Source organism: Ctenocephalides felis, unplaced genomic scaffold (genome assembly GCF_003426905.1).
Source record: "Ctenocephalides felis isolate EL2017-DRISC unplaced genomic scaffold, ASM342690v1 CF-g0.4_SCAFFOLD_01886, whole genome shotgun sequence".
In the NCBI taxonomy this organism is placed as follows: domain Eukaryota; kingdom Metazoa; phylum Arthropoda; class Insecta; order Siphonaptera; family Pulicidae; genus Ctenocephalides; species Ctenocephalides felis.
The window spans coordinates 42,958,604-42,976,594 of NW_020538040.1; the positions used below are offsets into that span (position 1 = coordinate 42,958,604).

The window sequence follows — 17,991 nt, forward strand, 5'->3', positions numbered from 1 at the left end:
ATTTTTCAATAGATTTTATGACGAACAAATTGAAATCTATTCTAGTAAGAATTTTATAATTGAACATAGCAATCTTACAATTTGATCCTATAACTTTATCTGCTAATTGAAATGACATTTTAGATAACTCATTCTCTATAACATATTGTTTTAAATTATGTAACGTTTCTAGTAAAATTTTTCTTGCAGTTAAGTGCTTATTTAATAAATATTCGAATTGATTCAATTTCAGAATATCAGAAAGTAAAACATTGGAATATATTGTTATATATATATATATTATTTTGCAATAGTATTCATAACATACCATTTTTAAAATAAAATGTAGTCAATAAATAAAACCTCTTGTTTAAAAATAATTTTTAATTTTATGAACCACATGATGGTGCTTGTCCGGTGACATTCAAGAATATTGCGTTAATGACATTCTGAAATATAAAAAATAATAAATAGTTTAAAATAACACTAATTCTATTTTTTTTAACTTTCAGGAGGAAATTATGGAAACTTACCAAATCAATGTCCATTCCAGCCAATGCTTGAACGACGCTGCATACAGGTAAGCACTAAAAAAATTTACTTATATTATTTAGGATATAATTATTGTTAAAATTAACTACCACCCAATTTATATAGCTGACATAACACGTATTTAAATAACGATATTATTAGTTTTACGTCACATAAAAAATATTTTATATATTTCAAATAATCCTTGTTAGGGATAAAAAAAAATTCCCCCATTAAAATTTTCCATTACAATCCTTTAAAATTAAAATTAAAAATAAATATATATTAGGGTGGTCCTTATTATGGACATTTTTGAAATTCCTTGCTCCCAAGTGCTCAAATGGTTCCAAATTGATAAAAAACAATTCTCTCAAAGTTTTAGCTCTTAATATTGTTTGGAAATAGCATGAACAAATTTTCAATAATTAAAAATGTTTTTAGATATAATTTAGCAAACAAATGAATGAGTTTTAGTCAAAATTTGTCGCTAAGTTATACCTAATTTTTTTTTTAATTTTCAAAATTTTTTCTATGCTATTTCCATACGAAGTTTGATTGAATTGCGCACTATCTAAAAGTTAATATTAAGATGTAAAACTTTCAGAGAATTGTTTTTTATCTTATTTATATATATTATTATATTATTTTATATATATATATATATATATATATAAATTATATTCCTGAATACTTACAATTTGTACTCCCAAATTGCAGAGTAAAGTACTGAGAAATGTTCCTAATAGGCCTTGTAGTTGCTGATATAAAAAAATTGTTTATATAATAATTGCAAATTACGGCAGTTTTAAAATTATATAACTTACCACAAGTAATTGAAGTATGTTAATATTTAATCCAACTGATTCAACGTATTTGATAATATCGCACAAATCAACGCTATTTTTATCAGGACATGGGGCTTTTGGTTCTCCCTGAATAAATTAGAAAAAAATATTTTAATTATAGCAATCGATAAGTAATAAATATTCAGTAGAGTGTTATTAAAATGTATCTTCTCCGTTTTTTACATATTTTGAATAATTTGTTAATGATAATCATTCTAAATTGTAACCATTTGTTAAACATTCGATTATTATGTTTGCATATTCATTATTCATATTATGTTTCATAAACTGGAATAGATTATATATAATTTGATAATAGAAAAATACTAATATTTTAACTAGTTATATACATTATTATTTATTAAAAGATTCAGAAAACTAAATCATAATTTTACAAGAACAAATACTTTGAAAAAAATATAGAGAATAGAAAATTTCTGAAAATATAAATGTTCGAATATTAGAAATTTCTTGGATTTTTATTCATTCTTGAACTCGCTATTTGAAAAATATAGGAATCAAAGGTTTTTTAAATCATCGACGTGTTCTCAAAATTGTCCACAAAAAATTGTATTTGCAAATACATACGCACACACACATACATCTATTTTCCTAATGTATGCCAAAATGTTTAAAAACCACTGAAACGTCAAAGATATATAAACTTTGACTTACCATTTAATTTAATCATGAAAACTTAACATTTGGCTAAAAAATTATATTGGTCCGACTTAATAAATACAAATTTGTCATAATGTTTGAATATTACAATATCTAAGATTATCTGATAGCATATGCATATACAACGATTTCATTGAACTAATTTTTTTTTATCAAAATAACAAAATTTTTGTATGATCAGAGTAATACTTACAATAAGTGGTACTAGTTTACTTTTAGCAAATTGCATATGAATTGAAATGATAATATTCCTAACTTTTTTATTGGCTTACCTGAACCAAAGCACAAATAACCACTAAAACCAGAATTACTTTTGGAGACAACATTTTTGTTAATTATGACTAAACAATTTTTCTTCGAATTTTCACGTTTTGGATACTGATTGAAAGTAAACTGATTTTTCCTCTACTCGTAATGCTTTTTATACTGACCTGCTCAGGTCAACAACTAAAAAACAAAGCTTCAAATCACTTCATTTGAATATGCATGAAAATTTTATTTTCAATTTTATAGAAAATAATAGTTTTAATATCCTAAATAAGTCAACAAAAGCAATTACTGTCTAGTAATTAAAACCTTCATGACCTACGTGAAATTATTTACGCGTCGGTAATACATGATTGCGTTATTTGCGCGCATCATAATTTTAAATTATTTAAATTCAAATTTTTTGTTAGTTATTAAACTGCCGACTAATAATGAGAAATATAACATTTAACATATATTATAATGCAAAAAGTCGTTTCTGCGTCGAGCAACACTATTCACGTAATTCGTATGAACATAATTTTCATCAATTTCTTTAGGAATAAATTTAATATCAACGAATTTGGAAAAATATCTTAGGTTAACTCTTAGTCTTTTAATTAGTTCAAATTTGAAAAAATCATAATCATAAGCTGATTTTTTAAATATGTTAATGAAATTAAACTAATGTTATAGTTTTTTCCATATATATATATATATATATATATATATATATATATATATATATATATCAGAAAATTACTAAGCTTTGAAAGTTTGACTGTCATGACATGTCGATGGATCCTGTCTACAAACTACAAACGTGGCTTTTTATTATTAGCAAAAAATTGTTTTGATAACTGAAATTTTTTTTCGAGGTAAGGTAAGAAATGCTCTTATAAAACTTATAAATAATCTAATTGATAGTAATGATAGTATAATTCAGCTAGTTGTAGCTTGTAACAATATGATGAATCTCTAATATAAATATAGAGTTTATAAAGTACTTTATCAATAAGGTAATTATAAGTCCGATGTACATATTTTTGGTTTAATTTTTAAATAATTAATATTTTAGGTAATTCATTGTGTAGACCAGGGGTCGGCAAGCTTTTAACTGTAGTGTGCCAAGCCACTCTACCAATATGATTTAGAGTGCCACCTTAATTTTGAAATATATAGTTAGGTTCTAGGGGAGAAGAATTATAACCAAATTTATCTTTTAAACATTTTTATTAACAAATAACATGAATTTCTAATATAAACAGTGCTGGATTACCCCATAGGCCCGTTAGGCCCGGGCCTGGGGTGGCATAATTTAGGGGGCGGCAAGTTTTTCAAAACGTAAATATTTTAAACTCGATGAAATGACACTACAATTCATTTTAAGGATAGATCCTGAAATTTTTTTTTGTAAATTTAGAGATCATTTTCGATGAAATAGAACGTAATGCGTTTTCTAATCAAATTTATTATTCGTGGGTGCCGCATTGATATTTTCTTGATGTATCATATTTAATATAATAATTATCAAACTGATAAGATTTTTTGAAGAAATATTGAAAAACCGTTCGTTTTTATGTAATTTTGTTCAGGTGAATCTTATAATTAAAACGCTTTAAAAACTGTTCGATTGTTTCTAGTTTTATTTTCGGTATTAAATCAAACAATGGCGAATTAACACAATATATTCATTGTTGTTAATTGATTTATGCCATTTTTTTTTGTATGTGAAAATATATTTTTTTAAATATGCCTGTAGTATAAAATTAAAACTTAAACTAAAATATCTGACAATTTGGTATGCTTCCTCCAATTGGCTTTTTTTCAACTTCAGGAAGGCTAAGTTATAATAATCCTAAAAAATCATAAATAAAATTGTTTATATAACTCTACGCTTCAAGTTCTCCTGAAAATTTTGACATGCCTTAGAAAAAATAGATGTATGCATGTGTTTATGCGGTTACAATTTTTTGCCAATTGGCATTCGGGAAGACGTGCTGATTAGTTTTTTGCAAAGACAGTTCCATCCATTTTGGAATAGGGAGAAAAGAGTGAAAAAAGTGCTAACTCAATTTTTCAAAAACGGAGCGTCCTATTTGAATAATTCAAGACACTTTTTACTTGTATGACGAAATAAGAACTATCGAAAATTTTGCGAGAGCATGGTCAGCGTTTTTGGTGACCCAAAAAGGTGTCACTTGGTGATAAAAAATGATCATTGACATCAAATTATTAGATTTTTTATAAAAAAATTATTAATTATTACAAATTTTGTCTTCATTATTTTGAATCATTCCGTACCAAGATTTTTAATTTTCAAAGTTTACTTCTTAGATAGTTTAATTGTCCTTTGCAAGGATCAATCACCATGAATGATTAAAAAAATATTCACTTGGCTTTGACTGAGAGGCGTACTGTTTATGCCAAAGGCAGGTTTAGCATTTTTGGAGATACAGAGCGCAGAAGGTGCAAAAGTAGTCATGAAGGTTTTGAGAGTACAGATCATCCGATTGGAATGACTCAAAAAATATTTTGTTCGTGGTATTTTAGTGATATGAAGAAATGATTAGTTTTCCGAAACGGCAAGTCCACTTGTTTCAAAATTTTGAGAAAATTAAAATATCTAAAATTTTCAAATAATTGAATTACTTTAGGATTTAAAAAAAACTCGAAATTTTTGAATATCTCGGTTCTATTTATCGAGTTTAGTCCAATGTCTTTTTAATTTGTGAAATCAGTTCAGGCGTTTTTGAAAATTAAATTTTGATTTATCACATCACAAAAGCGCCTTTTAACACAAATTTTGATTATGAAGTTTTATCAAACTTTGATGAATTTTTAAAATAGTCAAATATTTTGACTCCTAATTGATATCTTTCAGAAATCTTTTTTCAATTTTAAAAATCGGTTTCTGGCTTTATTCCAAAAACGTAATATTTTTGCTTTTTTATGCTAATTTCAAACAACCGGCTCGTCCGATCGTCCCGCAAACCTAATCTGTCCGGCAGTGTTTTACCAAAAATTAATGAATACGATTTCCAACCAAGATTTTTCGAATGGTTTTTGAATTTTTAAAATCGACTTAAAATTGTGGGCTAAAACTTTGACGAATTTTTTCTCTCTTTTACTAATTACAAAAAAAAAGATTGGTCGACCGTTAAACCTGCTTCCCAAAAATTTAGGTAATTATTCATTCCTTCAGTACAAGTAATTTTTTTTGAATTATTTGGAAACCAGCCTCTCGGTTCTTTCAAAAACTGAATTGCAATTTTTCCACTTTTGTTCTGTATTTTCCAAACGGCTAAACCCGTCTCAGCCAAAAACTAATCAGAACTTTCTTATCTATGAGAATGAAACATACATACATACACACACATCAATTTTTTTAAGGTATGCCAAAATGTTCAGAAATATCTGAAACGTGAAAATATGCAAAAAATTTTATTTTCGATTTCGATCTTTTGCGATTGCTATAATTTACGAGTACTTTACGGAAAGTTAAAAGTTGTATTTAAGTAATTTAGAATAAAATTATAGTTTGATTAAAAAAAAGTAAAAAATTGTTTATTAAAAAGATCAGATAGGGCCTAGGGCGGCAGAAAGCTTAATCCGCCACTGAATATAAACTAAACAACTTTAATGCGAACCTTGTGCCTTTTCCTTAACATTTTAAGATCCGGGGTATAATTTGTAACTTTTAATTTCACACAAGATTCTGAATGTTTAGTTGTTAAACGATTTCTTTGTGAACTCAAAATATGTTTCATGTGAGAAAAAATTTGTTCACAGAGATATGTGGAACCAAAAGCTGAAAGGAAAGCGCATACAATTTTCTTTAAATAATTAAATCTTTTCCGGTAATGTCATTTAACAATATAATATGGCTGTCGATTTTTCCATAGAGTCATCTTTCAGTTTTTTTTTGTAATTCCTTCAATTTTGTTTTCCATAATTCTGAAGATATTAGTTCGATAATTTCCATTTCAAAATTATCAACATTAATCCATTCGAAAGTCAACAAATCAAACGGTATTATTGATGGATCTATTAAATCTGGTTTTATGAGGAAGGAAAATATAGGCACATAAGCTTCAAAGCGAGCAACGTTAGAAAATTAATTATAACTAAACATTTTCTCTTATTTAAAAATCACTCGATATTTCCGATTTTCCTCATTACTTTATAGAGTGCCATTCAAAACCCCATCGCGTGCCAAGCCTGGCACGCGTGCCGTAGGTTGCCGATGCCTGGTGTAGACAATAAAATTCTTTATTTTACATATTTGGAATTCATATCATTCATACTTCACCATCACTATCAATTTTTTTTCCAAGCTTTATTAAACTATTTTAATAATTATTAATTTGATTCAAATTAGTTTTTTGAAAATGATCTACCAAAAATAGTATTTTGCACGAAATAACCAATTCTAAACATTTTCATTATCAGTAAATCCCCGTTACGACAATTTAGCACGGACCGAATCAAAAATGCGCCTTATGCGAGAAAGCGTATTATTTGCAGGACATGGAATATGTGTTTAGGATCGCAGTATTAAGTACCATTTTATGTCAGATGAAAAATTACATGTTTCCTATATTCGGTAAAACTTTTCATATTAAAACTTCTTAAATGGCACTTCTTTAAATATTAAATTTTCCATTTATTAACTTCCCGTAAGGTAAGTTATTGTAATGGGCCGAAAATCGGAATTGAAAATTTTTACATTTCTCGACGTTTTGAAGGTTTCTGAACATTTTGGCATACTTCAAAAAAAATGGATGTGTGTGTGTGTATGTATGTATACAATTTTTCGTCCACGTTTTCGGGCGTACGGATCAACCGGTTTGAATGGTTCAAAAATGAATTCGTTTTTGAATTCGATTCCTATTGATAAGAAGATGTGCTGATTAGTTTTTGGCAAAGGCAGGTCCAGCAGTTACGGAGATAAAGAGCAAAGAGTGCAGAAAATAGAAATCAAGTTTTTGAGAGAACGGAGCATCCGATTTGAATGATCTAAAAAAACATTCAATTAGTAATGATTGGGAGAAGTGGTTATTAGTTTAGGCAAAGGCAGGCCCAGCCATTTTGCAAATACGGAGCTAAATGTACAAAAACTGGCAGTTTTTGAGAGAACTAAGCGTCCGATTTAATTGATTAAAAAAACTTTCTGCTTGTCTCAACAAAATAATTGATTTTGGAAAAAAAATTCTGTTTCAACTTTTTTTTTTTTTTTTTTTTTTAATTTTTTGTATATCGAAAATAATCCAGATTTTATTTTAAATTCTGACTATAGTTCTAATATACTTTAAACCAATAATTTCAACTTTGCAATTCTGTTTATATGATTTTTATAAATATTAGACAACATTACAATATTAATAATAATCTATTTGAAAACATTCAGTATTCCTCAAACATTTCGTTACGGTACGAGAAGTTCCAGCAATTTGCCTTAAGGCACGATGCCACCCACCCCACTAGTTTTCTTTATCGATCACTCACCTTGCGTGTAAAGGACTTTTAACAATGCTCATTTTAAAGCTTATTTTAAACACTATAAACCTTATTTTATTGAAATTCTTAAAATGTACCGGTCAGTATCTAGATGGCATAGCATGCGGTCTACCTAATGTATTGGATTTTTTTAAAAACTTTTTGGAACATTCCTTTATTAAAACTAGGCTTCCTATCGATATCTGAAATTATTTAAAAAAAACAACGCTTCAGGGCCGGTACAAAATTCAGATTATCTTCAATTGCAAAATTAAGGGTATGATGACCCAAATTCCAAAATATCATGCAAATTGTCACAGTAAAAAAATCGGACCAATAACACTAAAAATAGATACTACATATAACCAAAATATTGTTTTATTCTAATTTATTACTACAGGTAATTGACAAATATTTTATTTACTTTTCTGTATATCATATTTAGTTATTGCATTCAGGTTCTTGTCCACTCACGTCCACAAATATTGTGTTTATTATATTCTGAAATAAAAATTCAATAATAATTATCTTTCTTTACTGCAGAGTTATTTTAAAGTACATTTAAAAAAAACAAATTTCGTAAACAAATAAAAAAATCAAAGCTGTAGAATATGTAAAGAAAACTTCAAACGTCGCATTTTTTTCTATTAACCGATTTATATTTTATCTTCTCGAAAAAATAATACGAATATTGATAATTTCAAAAGCCTTTGTAAAAATTAATAAGTAAAGAGATCGATAAATGATAATAAAATATTGGAGTGATCTTAATCATTTAAATTAAACCTATAACTATAAACTAATATTTTACTTATTATTGAGGTTAAAACATTCAAGAGTTAAGTATTTTTACATACCATCTGAACATCTAATCCGAGTAAAGCCTGTACGATGGTGCAAGCGGGTAGACACTAAACATAAAAAATATATATTTAAAACTAAAAATTATAAAAATGATTTTTTTATAAATATAACACTTCCACAAATTTCGCGTTTTATTAATATGTAACTTTTAATCTTATATAAGATTATTAACTTACTACTTGAACTCCTGAATTGCAAGCCAAAGTGCTTATAACGCTTCCTGTGAGGTTCTGCAGCTCCTGTAAGTAAAATTCAATTTATTTCTGAGATTTCACTGAATTTTAAAATATAATTATATGTAAACTTACCACAACTAAAGCCAAAGTGGTAATTTCCACACTCTGAGTTGCTAATGCCTTAGTTATTGCACATAAATCAATTCCATCTCGGCTGGAGCATGTGTTCTCTGTTTTACCCTGATAACATAATAATTTATAAAAGAAATTTATAAATAAAAATTATTTTCTTCGTTTTACAAAGATTTCAGACCAAATTCAATATACTTTATTTTGAAAACTGAACAAGTCAGGCACTCTGAAAAATTTTGTCTTCCAACGAAGAAATATTCTCTAAGGCTATGAATACTTAAACATTGATGTAGTTTTAATTAAGCTTCGATTTCATGTTAAAATTGCAATATAATAATTCAATTCTTATATTTTAAATAGTGTATTGTAAAAATATATAACAAGGTATAAAAATTATTTTGCTTTTATGTTTTTTCGCGATTTTTGTTGGAAAATTCAAGAAGCCGATATTTATAGGGTAAGTTCCTTATGACATTAGAAAGCAGCTAAAAAATATTTTGATCATAGTTGAAATAGGTTTTATAATGCACGCATTTGAAGTTTGCAAAAAGTTTCAAATCGTTTTTATGACAAGTTGAATTCTTTTCAATATCTGAAAATAATCTAGTTGACCAACAAAATATGCATTATTTTTTAATTTAAACCGCTTTTTGTGACTTGTGATTAACAAGAACCATCTTGGGCAAATTTGGCATAAGGCTAACAAATATTAATTTAAATTAACAAATATTAATGGATTTTGTTTAAATCATTTCAATAATTCTTAAAAATGTATGCAAAATATATATTGGAATGTTTGGTAGAAACATACAAATATCTTTTTTGAATAATAACGGCTGTGCCATGAGCACTTCTACAACCGTAACATATTGTAATTTTTTATGTATATATCACTAAAATTATATGGCTGATGTAATTTAAATATTCTAGTAAACATCATTACAATTTTAATTTATTTACCTGTACGCAAACGAAAAATGCCAAAATCGTTAGAATGCACAAACTTTTTGCTTTAGAACTCCACATTTTTAATCAAGTTTTTAATCACACTTCCTCTTCAGTAAAATGATATTTGCAACTGAAAAAGTTTATATAAATGGGATAAATTTGCAAATCACTGTTTATTGAATATTTTCTGCAATCTTATTATAATTTGTTTATTGGTAGGAAAAAAACAGTTATCTTCCAGAAGTTTAATTGTTAAAATGCTTTAAATCCCGTAAAATAAACAAAATTAATGACTGTTATAAAAACTTCGCTGCATTTTAATAAAATATTATTATTGCAAGCTTTGGCTTTTAATTTTGAATGCAATCAATTGACTATATTTTCAACATATTAAGCTTAAATAGTGGATATCATAGCCTAATTTAAATCTCTATATTTACTCTGTATAATAAAAAAGGCCCTATCAAAAGGCATAAGCTTATCTCTGCTTTAGTGTTCTATTTATTAGCCTTATTTAAACAATTCATCGTTATCAACTTGTTTTTCAATTCAGAAAATGGAAATTTACATTTTTTACTATCATATAAAATTTAATGTTTTTGTATTGCTATATAAACCAAATAAAGTATTTCCGTGAGCTTATTTTGTTGCAAACACTGTTCGTTTAAAAAGTATTTACAAGATATCACCTATAGGAGAAGGACATTCCCAGTGAATCCTAGAATTTTAATAGAAATAATAAAAATATATTAACAATTATTCAAATGTGAACAATCTGTAATTAAAAGTGAGTATTTTATTTTTACTTAACTTTATAGATGTTTTGGTTCAATCAAGAAATATTGGCGTTGGTGCAACTGCTAACATGCTGTTTTTTGGGCTAATTTTGTTTTTTATACCACTCGATCGTTAAGTTTCTGTAATAACTACAGTCAATACATAATTTTTTATGACTTAAACTTAATTTAAATCTCGAAAAATCTATTTTTGTTTTTTATAACCAGAAGTCTTCAAACCGAACTTTTGCGTAGAATTTATTAGGCTCTTTTTAAACGGTTTTTCATATCAGCTTTTGAAACGTCATACAAGACACATTGACCAATCTGGAAATTACGGAATTACAACAGTAATAAATATACAATTTTTAAAGGCCGGAGTTTATATGAACTTCCATCGTTGTATTTTTGGTTATCCAATTTTGATAGCTGTATGGTGCCAAATTGAATACTTAAAACTGTAATAAAGTTAATTAAATTTGATTAATTTTTCAAAAATTATTAAAGCCAAAAAGTAGTTTAACAGCTAACAAAAAAAACACGCTTTGAATTTGTCGACTTTTTAAATTTCGAAAGTAATTTTTTTTTTTTTTTAGATTTATCCAAAATCAAGCTTTTTTCAAATAATATGAAAAAACGCCATGCAAGTTTCAAATATTTTCACATGGTTAATGTTGCTTTGTCTAGTTTATTCATGTAGATTAAATAGCTTTACAGTCAAAATTTTAAGCGTTTTTCTTCCATCAATGACTAATAATAATTTTTGTATCAGTTTCAAAACTCATGAAATAATTAAATAAGGAAAAATGATAAAAGCATGAAAATTAATTTTTGCCACTAATGTCTTGGAACTTTTTGTAGTATTCATTGTTGCATTCAATGTGCAAGTGGAAGTTTGATTTATAAAACATGATATATATGGTAAAATATTTTAATAGTTAATTTAATTGCTAATAAATAATAATAAGTCAAAGTACAATTGCAAGGTTTATACTAAAAATATGAATTTTATTACATGGTAGTAGTATATCGACTAGTCTACAAAATTCAATTCGTAATTTTCATAACAAGATTTATTTGTCTAACAAAACATTTAATGGAACATGTGTGCATATGGTTCTAAATCCATGAGCAATATAGAAATCCTTTGTATTTAGATATTGCATGCTGGTGGTTCTCCTGTTACACTAATGATGATGGTATTGATAATGTTCTGCAATAAAAAAAAATGTTTTATATATTTGTAAAAAAATTTAAATAATAATAATTAATTGGATATGTTCAACTAATTTTACTAGAGTAATAGCAAAGGAAATTTGTTATTATAGCTGTAATTTAGTTTTTTTTTTTAATTTTACCAAAAGTTTTGATCTAAAGTAGAAATATTGACAGAATTTTTTCTATTTGTAAAAAAAAATTAAGCATAATCGTAACTTGGCGATTTACCTGAAAATGTTGACTTTTGTATAAAAGTATGTTGAAATTTGGAGAAAAACTAACCAATTTTAGTTAGTCAGATAGTTTTTTAAGTTATTAATGTTAATATTCTTCTTACTTATTTATTAAGTAATAAGTTTAGCAATATACTAGATTCATTCAAATCACTTATTAACCCTGAGCAATTCGAAGAAACCATTTTTAAAAAAATCTGACAACAGCGCACTGAAATTAACCGCTATTAACTGATTTTACGCCTAGATTTTTTTTACATATATATGCGATGAAAAGGTTGTATACCCCCTATATTCCTAGTGTAATTATAATAGCGCCAAAGATTCGAAAAAAAATTATGTGCTTTCAAAAATCTATTTAACTCTCATTTAGTCTAAGTTGTAAATTTCATTGTAAATTAATACTAATTAGTAAGAGATCAAAAAAAAGTTACATAGTAATAGAAACTTAAAATAAAAAGGAAAATACTTGATTAAGTAAATGCATTAAGCCCACTTCCAAATTGCGTTCTAATAAACTTTTGCTACGATTTGGTTTGTGGCCTCAATTTTATTTCGTATGTATTTCTTGGAGATTATACTTATACAATTTTAAGTTCATATTGCTCTTCATATAAAATTAAAATTACTGAAAAATTAAAAAAAAGTGATATTTACCACATCAATGCTCAGTTCCATCAAAGCTTGGACAACTGTACATAATGGCACACACTGAAAAATAATATATTTCAAGTGAAAATTTTATTTCAAAATTTGTAATAGTAAAATTTATATTAGTAAAATAAAGTTTGAGAAATATTTAACTAATAATTTAAGAATTTAAGTATAAAAAAAAATCATATGTATATTATATTAATCAGTATACACACCACTTGGACGCCGAGACTGCATACCATAGTACTGACAACCGATCCAAGAAGATTCTGAATTTTCTGTTTCAAATAATAATTTTAATTAGTTTTATTAATTTTGATAACTATTAATATTAATTAACTATTAATTGTTATTGTTAAGTTTTTTTATTTGCAAATGTAAAAAAATATTTACCACAATCAAAGCTAAGATGTCAATTTCAACTTCCAGCGATGCCAAAGATCTGAGAACAGCGCACAAATCGATTCCATTATTTGAGCATGTGTTCACTGTTTCACTCTACATAATAAAATGATTATTAATATTAAAACCAGAATACACAAAAATTTCAAATAAAATTTTAATAAAATTTTCAAATTTGTGGAGAATATCAAACGCCAATAGCACAGTTACTTCAGCTTGAGATAAATTAATGATAGTTCTATATTAGTAATTTCAAAGCTTAGCTTGTTCATAAAATATTTGTCATGTTTATTCATCATACATTTATAATAAATACAATATAACTTTAATAATGTTATCTAAATCAGGTATTGCTGAATCAAGACCGAAGAAAAAATTATCTAGTTCAAAGAAGAGAAGCAGCGATTTAAGTATTTCATTTTTAAGATAAATTTTAATATTATATTACGAAAAAAATGATTATACACTGTTATAAAAAAAACTATTACACATTATACACTGAAGGTTTCGTACAAACCTCTATCAGGAACTAGATTAACACTTTCATTACTTATTTAATAGCATTCAATAAGTATTTTGATATACTTTGTGGAGTGATTATTAACATTTCACAAAGAATATAAACATTTATGCTTTTTTTAATAATATTAAATTTAGAGCATCTTGATGCAAAACTTCGATACAAAAACATGACATAGTAAACGACTTTATACTATAAACAATAATTAACTAATTATATTTCTTAAGTCACATTCAAATTGCACTAGAGTTTAAGGAGTTTAATTAGTAAGTTTTTTTTTCTCTAAAATAATATAATAATCTATACACTTACGTTTCAGAGTTATTAATTGAAAGTTTAATTATTTCAGAAATTGTTAAAAAAATAATCAAAACAAAAAAATTTAAACAAGTAGGTATTGCATAAATTCTTTCATAATTTCAAAAATTTTGCTTTTTATATAAATAATTGATATAAATAATTATTACTAATATTGCTAATTAAAAACATTTATATTCGTATTAATTTTGTGCTTTTGAATTTTTATTACTACCTGAGTATAAGCAATAATTGAGAAGAAAACCAAAAGCACTTTTGGAGACAACATTTTCACTGAATTTGAATAAAATACTTATGAAACAATAAACACAGATTCTATTTGGAACCAGTCAAAAAATTTATAACTGTCTGCATCAAAATTGAATGAATTTATACGGAAAGTTTTATTACGTAAATGTCTGCTTAAGCTTTATCAGAAACATAATTTTATTGTACTTGTTGTGAGATTAAGTCGTATAAAAATTGTGTAGTTCACAAAATAATTTGTTTATTTAAGTATCAAGAGCTTCATCAATTACGCGAATTTGAAGTAGTTTTCATGAGATGATAATTTTTATGTCGATCTCCTGTAATCGCTTTGACGAAGGATTTTTACGCAAACTAATTGTTTGTTCGTAGTAGACGATATTAATTAAGGAATAAGTATTAAGTAATAAGGATTAAGGAATAATAAGTAAGGAATAATAAGTATTAAGGAATACTTAATTTTATCGTGTTTTATCTTTGATTGAGGATGACATTTGTTATTGTTTGACGTTTTTTGTAATTGACTGTTCGTTATTGTATATCAGAGAATGTAAATATTTTTTCACACTCAATTATTTTAACTTTTCACAAAATTTCCTGATTACTACTTATTCAGTTGGCAGATGGCTATAATTTCCAGAAGAAAATTATTCCAATTGAGTATAAGCTAAGTATAATTTGCTGGTAATTACTGAAATAAATATAAACTAGGTATAAATTTTTATTATAATAAGATGCTTGAAATTTTGTATATATACAAAATATACATATTGACTATCCATACATTTTTTTAATACAAACGTTTTCAGTCAAGCAAAACGACATAGGAGCCGTTCAAATTTTACGTAAGCATTTTAGGGGGGCGGGAGGGTTGTTGATTTGCTTATTTTGGGTTGACATGGGGGGCAGGGGAGTCTGGATGATGATTACGTCATAGGTAGTAGTTTTATTTTTTTACATTAATTGCAAAATGTTTACATAAGCATGGGGGTAGGTGTTAAGAGCTTTGCTTACTTTTGCTGACAAGGGGTGTGGGGGGGGGGAAATAATTGTAATAAATCTGCTTACGTAATACTTGAACGATCCCATAAAAATAAAATTAGCGAATTAGACTTTTTAAACAAAATCGTGAATTGTTTAGTAGAAATTCACTGATCATAGATCATAAATTTAGAAATCATCAGTAAAAACAATATTATAACCGATATTAATTTTACAGACAAAAATTTTTTTCGTATTTTTTTATTTGTATTTTTCACTAATTGTGAAATCATCGTACCGATGACGTACTTCTAAATTATACGTAAACTATAACATATATTTTAATTGTCTCTAATATCCTGCACATTTTTAACAAATAAATAAAATATTATTCACATTCAAATTTTTTGAATAGAATAAAAATGTAATTAGTAATAATAATTATTCTTTTTGGCCCTTCCCAATAATTCATGAAATATAAATTATAAGTTCTGAGTAATCATTGTCTAGACTTTAAGAGACACTACTTTTTATAAAAAAAAATATGGCTCTTGTTCCAAAATTAAATGACTTTAATATGAATTTTACAAAAACTTTATTATTCATGGAGTTCTATTATTTAAATTATCAATTAATGAGTTTACCCTCTGTATCTGTTAGACAAGTACTTAATGAGTTTTTAGAAAATATCTTATGAATATATAAACCTGCATAAGATAGTTTCTGGTAGAAAGGATGAACTTCAAAAATTTATTTATTTTCAGACATGATTTCAAGCATTTCCCAGCTTGGATAACAAAATACTAGATTTTTATTAGATATTTATAGTTTATAATGTTTATTCTATAAGCAAAGTTGTGTACTTATACTAGCAATAATAATCTGTAAACATTTTTTTTGTTAACCTTGTCACACTTTATAATGTTTAAATAAAATCAAAATACTATAATAAATATTAACTAAAAGTTAGCATTTGATCAGCCTTTAAAAACAGTCCTATGTTCAATTCTTCAACAATTTGAGACATTTTGCTCATTTCTGTTGACATGTCAACCACAAATTTGTAGTTAACTCAAATTTTTCAATTTTAAATAAAGGTTCAAGTTGTTTCCAATTTATTATATTGAATTTTTAATATTTTGTAAGATAACAAATGTTTGAGGTTGCCTGACCAGCTTTACTCAAAAACTTGCTTAATGTAAAACAATAAAAAAATGTACTTGTACTCATAATGTTTATCTATGATTATGATTCTGCAATTAAATGATAACGAACTGTTGTTATACTCAAAAAGATTTGAAGTTCAAAGATAATATTGGAGTATACGTCATTCCATTAGCTATAATGCGCAATTTATTTAGTATATAGAGAATATATATATATATATATATATATATATATATATATTCGTATAAATATATAGATAATACTTGATGAATATGTTATGCAATTTAGTCATTTAACTTTTAAGAGGAGAGTCTGATACTGATCAAAATTGGATAAAATTTATTCTGAAATAATAAAATATATAAATGTTAGTTATATCAGTTATATATCCATAATTTTATGTTTGACTAACGTCTTTTACGCCAATTTCAATATTTGGGAACCATTTGATGAAACTCTGTCAGAATCCGCATTGATTAGTTTCGTAAATGATTGGTAAAGCTTTTTTTTTTATTTGTAATTATAAGTTAACTAAAAACGTTTTATCAATGTTTTCTAAAAAAATTTTGATTCAAAAACTATTGAAAGCTGTGCTAAACTATGATCGATTTTTTTGTAAGCATCAATCAATTTCTTTTTTCGTTATTAACACTTTCAGATAATTCTTTCTACAAATATTTAATACGAATTAAGAACTTCTTTTGGAACATACAAGTTGAAAATTGTGTTGATTAGATTTGGTAAATAATTCATCGGTAGATTTCAGCTATTATCGGTATAGATATATTGACAGATATACACATGGTGTCCTAAAACTTTACGTCAAGCCGAAAACTATTGACTTTAACTATCTTGAAAAAAAATAGAAAATTAATTCTCACGTTGTTTAGAAATTATGAGCTTTTAAGTGTAGTCTAAGGCTTTGGTAAAATTACGACCATTATTCGGTTATTGTGAATATTTTTTTTACTAATTTTGTTTATTTGAACTCCGGTACCATAGCCATGAATAACATTTCTGAAAAATGTGAACGTGAAAAATGATCAATTGCCTGAAGTATTCAAAAATGATAACTTTTTGTTGAATCATAAATTCAAATTTGTTGAATCGATCGATTTTGAGAAGCCCTTCTTTAGTTTTATGCCTTAAATATTAAGTTTCATCAAAAATTAGCGCTTAAAATCAAGATTGTAAATTGGTAAAATACTTTTATTATTTAAAATTTTATGATTTTAAAGGACAATTTTATTATTTAAAAGTTTCGTATAAAAAACTAAAAGTCTAAAAATAACACAATATCGGCAAACGTATTTTGCTCACATTCAGTTCAAATGTTTCTCTCTTGCAAATTGGAATTGATAGTGAGTAAAAAAAAATGCACCATCAAAAATCATGCTATATTTAGGTTCTTATTCTTTCACTCGAAAATTTTCATTACCCCGTTTCGGTTTGATGATAAATTCTGGGACATTCTGTATTACCTGAAAACTATCCTAAATATTTTAAATTACAATTAAAATCAATTATGAAAATGCTAATTATATCTGAATTTTTCAGGGCATGCCGCGAGTATTC

General features: G+C 26.1%; 1 protein-coding gene across 1 annotated transcript; it reads right to left on the minus strand.

Annotated features, from left to right (window-relative positions):
- Positions 1–11,732: 11,732 nt before the first annotated feature.
- Positions 11,733–14,348, minus strand: LOC113378290. The gene is made up of 5 exons (XM_026618822.1): positions 14,237–14,348; positions 13,176–13,280; positions 12,998–13,060; positions 12,786–12,839; positions 11,733–11,890 (listed from the first exon to the last, which is right to left on the minus strand). The coding sequence occupies exons 1-5, from the start codon at positions 14,288–14,290 to the stop codon at positions 11,831–11,833; spliced, it is 336 nt and encodes a 111-aa protein (XP_026474607.1). The 5' UTR covers positions 14,291–14,348; the 3' UTR covers positions 11,733–11,830.
- Between the last annotated feature and the right edge of the window lie 3,643 nt (positions 14,349–17,991).